Source organism: Hipposideros armiger, unplaced genomic scaffold, assembly GCF_001890085.2.
Source record: "Hipposideros armiger isolate ML-2016 unplaced genomic scaffold, ASM189008v1 scaffold_81, whole genome shotgun sequence".
Classification (NCBI taxonomy): domain Eukaryota; kingdom Metazoa; phylum Chordata; class Mammalia; order Chiroptera; family Hipposideridae; genus Hipposideros; species Hipposideros armiger.
In genome coordinates this window covers 1,191,979-1,195,964 of record NW_017731431.1, presented here as the reverse complement: position 1 = coordinate 1,195,964, position 3,986 = coordinate 1,191,979, and the positions used below count along the sequence as shown (strand labels likewise).

General features: G+C 29.5%; 1 protein-coding gene across 1 annotated transcript in view; it reads right to left on the bottom strand.

Annotated features, from left to right (window-relative positions):
* ASCC3 (activating signal cointegrator 1 complex subunit 3) overlaps positions 1–3,986 on the bottom strand; it is a 311,675-nt gene that overhangs the window by 191,859 nt on the left and 115,830 nt on the right. Inside the window, exon 12 of the mRNA XM_019643638.1 lies at positions 196–372. Within this exon, the coding sequence (XP_019499183.1) occupies positions 196–372 (177 nt within the window). The remainder of the gene's footprint in view (positions 1–195; positions 373–3,986) is intronic.

Genomic DNA, 3,986 nt, shown 5'->3' with positions numbered 1-3,986 from the left:
TGCAAACTACTAGAAGCAACTTTTTTGAGGAATTTACTACATATAGTTGAGAAACTGCTTGATTTTGTCTAAAATGTTATATTTGTAATACCACAGAAATGGTCTTTTGAAGTCTCGATTCCCAAATAAGTATTAAACAATACATCAACAGAGATATTTTTAGGAAAAAAGCATAATTATTAAAATGAAATTTACCTTGTTTGTACTTTTAACTCCCAGAAACGTCTGTCCAAGAGGAACTGGTCGAAAACGGCCATCAAAGTAGAAAAGGCCAATGTAGGGATTAACGTGTAAAAATGTGGCAACATCGAGGTAGTTGGGTAAGGTTGCAGAGAGTCCAAGAATCCTTATCATACTTTGTGTGGATTCAACCTATATGGGTTATTTTAATGAATGTATGAGGTAGATTCAACACTCTGGATTTTTACTAAGTTTAAAATAAGTTTTAGTAAACATAAAGTATAAAACATTCACAGTAAAACAAGATCCCTGAAGAAATACTGAATAAAACACATAGTCTAAAAGAGATACGTAATATGAAAGAAAACTGGCCTAACCCTAGCATCTGGGATGATATACAATAATTAAAAGTGTAATTTTAGTAGATTTCCTGAACTGGGAAATCCTATTAATTAGTTTCTTCATTTTATATTTTTTTGGTTCTAAAACTGTAACAAGGTAAGTAAGTACATGGGTTAAGTTTTAGTGTAAGTTTTACCAATTTTTAATTCCAGGTGTTTAAAATATATGCTGTTTATTCTTCAGTTCAATTATTTTAAATTCATTTTAAACACAAAAGTTTAAAATAATTAAGGTGGATACTTGTAGTGTTTTATAAATCTAAATTTAAAATGATACAATTGCATGACAAATACTTGAAACTATGTATATATATACACACACACACACACACACACACACACACACACACACACATAGTCAATGAAAAATTACTTTCAGGAAACTAAAATTTTTAAAAATTCTCAAGGACTCACTTATGAAATTAGTATTTTCCTTCTCTTACTATAGATTGCTTACATTTTACCATGAATTTGCTTTCACTGAAGAAATCTTAGGGTATCAGCAAAACCTCAAACCTAAACCAATCAAAACCAAGGAAATTTAAATAAGGGGAAAAGATGGCCATATCCATTATTTATGAAATCTCCTTTATATGTTGTGATTAGAATCCTTTACAGTGATTCAAATGATGATTTTCAATTAACCAAAGTTCTAAGTGGTACTGGTGGTGATTTGAAAGGAAATAAAAGTGATTTCTGGTTTTAAAATCATTTACAACACAAAAGTTATTAAATATATTTTTAAGTTCTTTTGAAATACATGGGACCCTACAAACACCAGAGATATTTTTCTACTAACAATTTATTTTAAAACAACTTTATTTTTTAATCTTAAAATATAATCCTATTATTTTCAATGCAGATAAGCCTTACAAAAAAATACATTCTTTTAAATAAGGATAATTTGGAACTTTACATCCTAGGCCAAATCTTGAAGCTCTATACACTATAAATATTCATGTAAAATTATTAATTGTTGAAAACTATAAAACTATAAAAAATAATATTTTACAGCTATGTTCTTATAATTAGCCCCAAAACTAGGCGGTACATTTTTATAACGTTTTCCCTCACATGAAATCTTAAGTTTTGATAGTCGCCCTACTCATTGAAAGTAGTTAAGACAACTGCTAATATTAGCTGAATGTCGTTAAATATAACAGATTTGGCCTTTCTTACACTTTTCTCTTATCCAAATTTCCCTCAATCACGCCAAATGTGTTGTGAATTTAATCCCTAATACCATCAGGCACCTCAGAACCTGTACAGAATCTACACTGCATTAGAATAGCTAGCTAGGAGCGCTCCCTAAGGTGCTTCTGTTAGATACCAATGTGGACGTGCTATGTAAAACACTGCCATCTACTGGGACAATCTGGTAATCACACGGAACAAATAAAAACAGGAACTTTGCTATTTAATAGAAATCGTTAAGAGCATTGTGCTAGTACACTGAAAACATGAGAAGAATCACACAGACCCTTCTGTCAAGGAGATTAAAGTCTAGTGAGGAATACAGATAAAGGTAGAATAAATTATAGCAAGTTGTGAAATTATAAAGAAGACTGTGATAAGTGGGAAAATGTCCGAAGAAAGGGAATACAGAGGGGACACAGAAANTGATAAAATTCTTCTCTCTCATCTATTAAATAAAAATGGCAAACAAATAGCATGACTTATCAATATTGGGATGACAATATTATCTATAAATATTTTATGACTTACAAGGCTACTCATTGGGCTAAAAAATTAAGAAATAAAACCTGAGTCATTCTCAGAATTCCAGAAATTTTTCTGAAGAGCATTAAATCAATACTTTTAATCATAAAGCATTGACTAAAAAGAGTATAAAATAAAATGTACCTGGTGTCCAGCCTTCACTTGCTTCAAAACACTTTCATAGCATACCTCATCCATGTTATTCAATTGTTGTACCTTAAAGTTTTTAAAACATGAAAAATATCAAATGAAGCAATTATAAACTTTCTAACGGAAAAAAAATGCTGACAATTACAATGCATCTTTATTTACTTTCACTAGCTAGAATGCAGAAATAGTAAATGCAATATAAACATCTAACATATAACTCAGTAAGAAACAAACACAATGTAATTAAAAATACAAATACATCATACAATACTTCCAGAGTATTAATTTTCTAAGAGTGTCAAGTTTTTCAAAGACAATAATTTTAAGGGTAATACACTAGTTATAAATATCTTGGAATAATTTTAAAATTATTTTCTCTGCTTCCCTCAGAGAAGCCTATTCTTTTGGCTGTTTTTTTTTCTATTTCATCCCGTAAACTATAGAGTTTTTCTGTGTAATTCTCAAAATCACCAAAACAGTACCCACAGAATGCCATGCCATATAAAGCTGAAATCTAAGGTAACATATACTGGTTTTGTGATGTATACGTGGAAGGGTAGATATTCTTCTACAGAAACATATTTCAGATTAACTGAAAGTTTATTATCAAATTCATGAATTAAGAAAGGGTCTCATTTTCCTTATTAATGATGATAAAGCTTCCAACCAAAAAGGAGGTGGCTAACCCAAAGGAATAGGCACAGCCTATATCTTTCAACTTAACATTTACTATTAAGAGTTTGGAGGATTGACAATGTCATATATGCCTGAAATGACTATGATTTATTAGATTTTTTGTTTAATCACATAAACACTTTATCATTCTGGAAATCTTGTTATGCTGACCAAAGTGGATGAGATAATCACAAGATAATTTATTCCCCATTAATGATTCAAAAAACAACTCCAAATAAAACTGCCAATAATTTTTCAGTGTATTTTGAGTTGAGTTCTGGCCAAAGTCATTATGTATTTCAAATTAGACATGTCACACACACTATTTTCCCACGTTCTTCCATGACAATTGAATTTCATCATGAGCTTCTAAATGAAACTTGGAGAAACCTACACAAATTTCTTTTTTAAGGAAATAAATGACAAATTAATAACTGGTTAGAAAATATATTAAACAACAGATACCCTTGGGAAATACTTAATGGTTCCCAACTGTATATTATAGTTGAGTATAAAAATAATACATTTTAGTAAGACAAAAATCTACATTATGACTAATATATATAATTAATTTACTATTTACACTTTGTAGGATTTTTTTTAATTTTGCCAAATTCCTAAACCTTCAAAATAATTATGATGGCTCATTATCTAATACCATTCCTTTTATGATTTTAACAGTAACATACTGTGGTGAAATATAGTTTGAATTTAATTAGCTTTAAGTGATTTGCCAATTCGTATGATGAAATTAAAAGAAAATAAGGATTAAGATGGCTGACAAGCATCTGAAAAATTTTCTTCTTCATATCTTTCTGTGATAACCATCTCCTATCATTTAATTTATAAAACTGAAACACT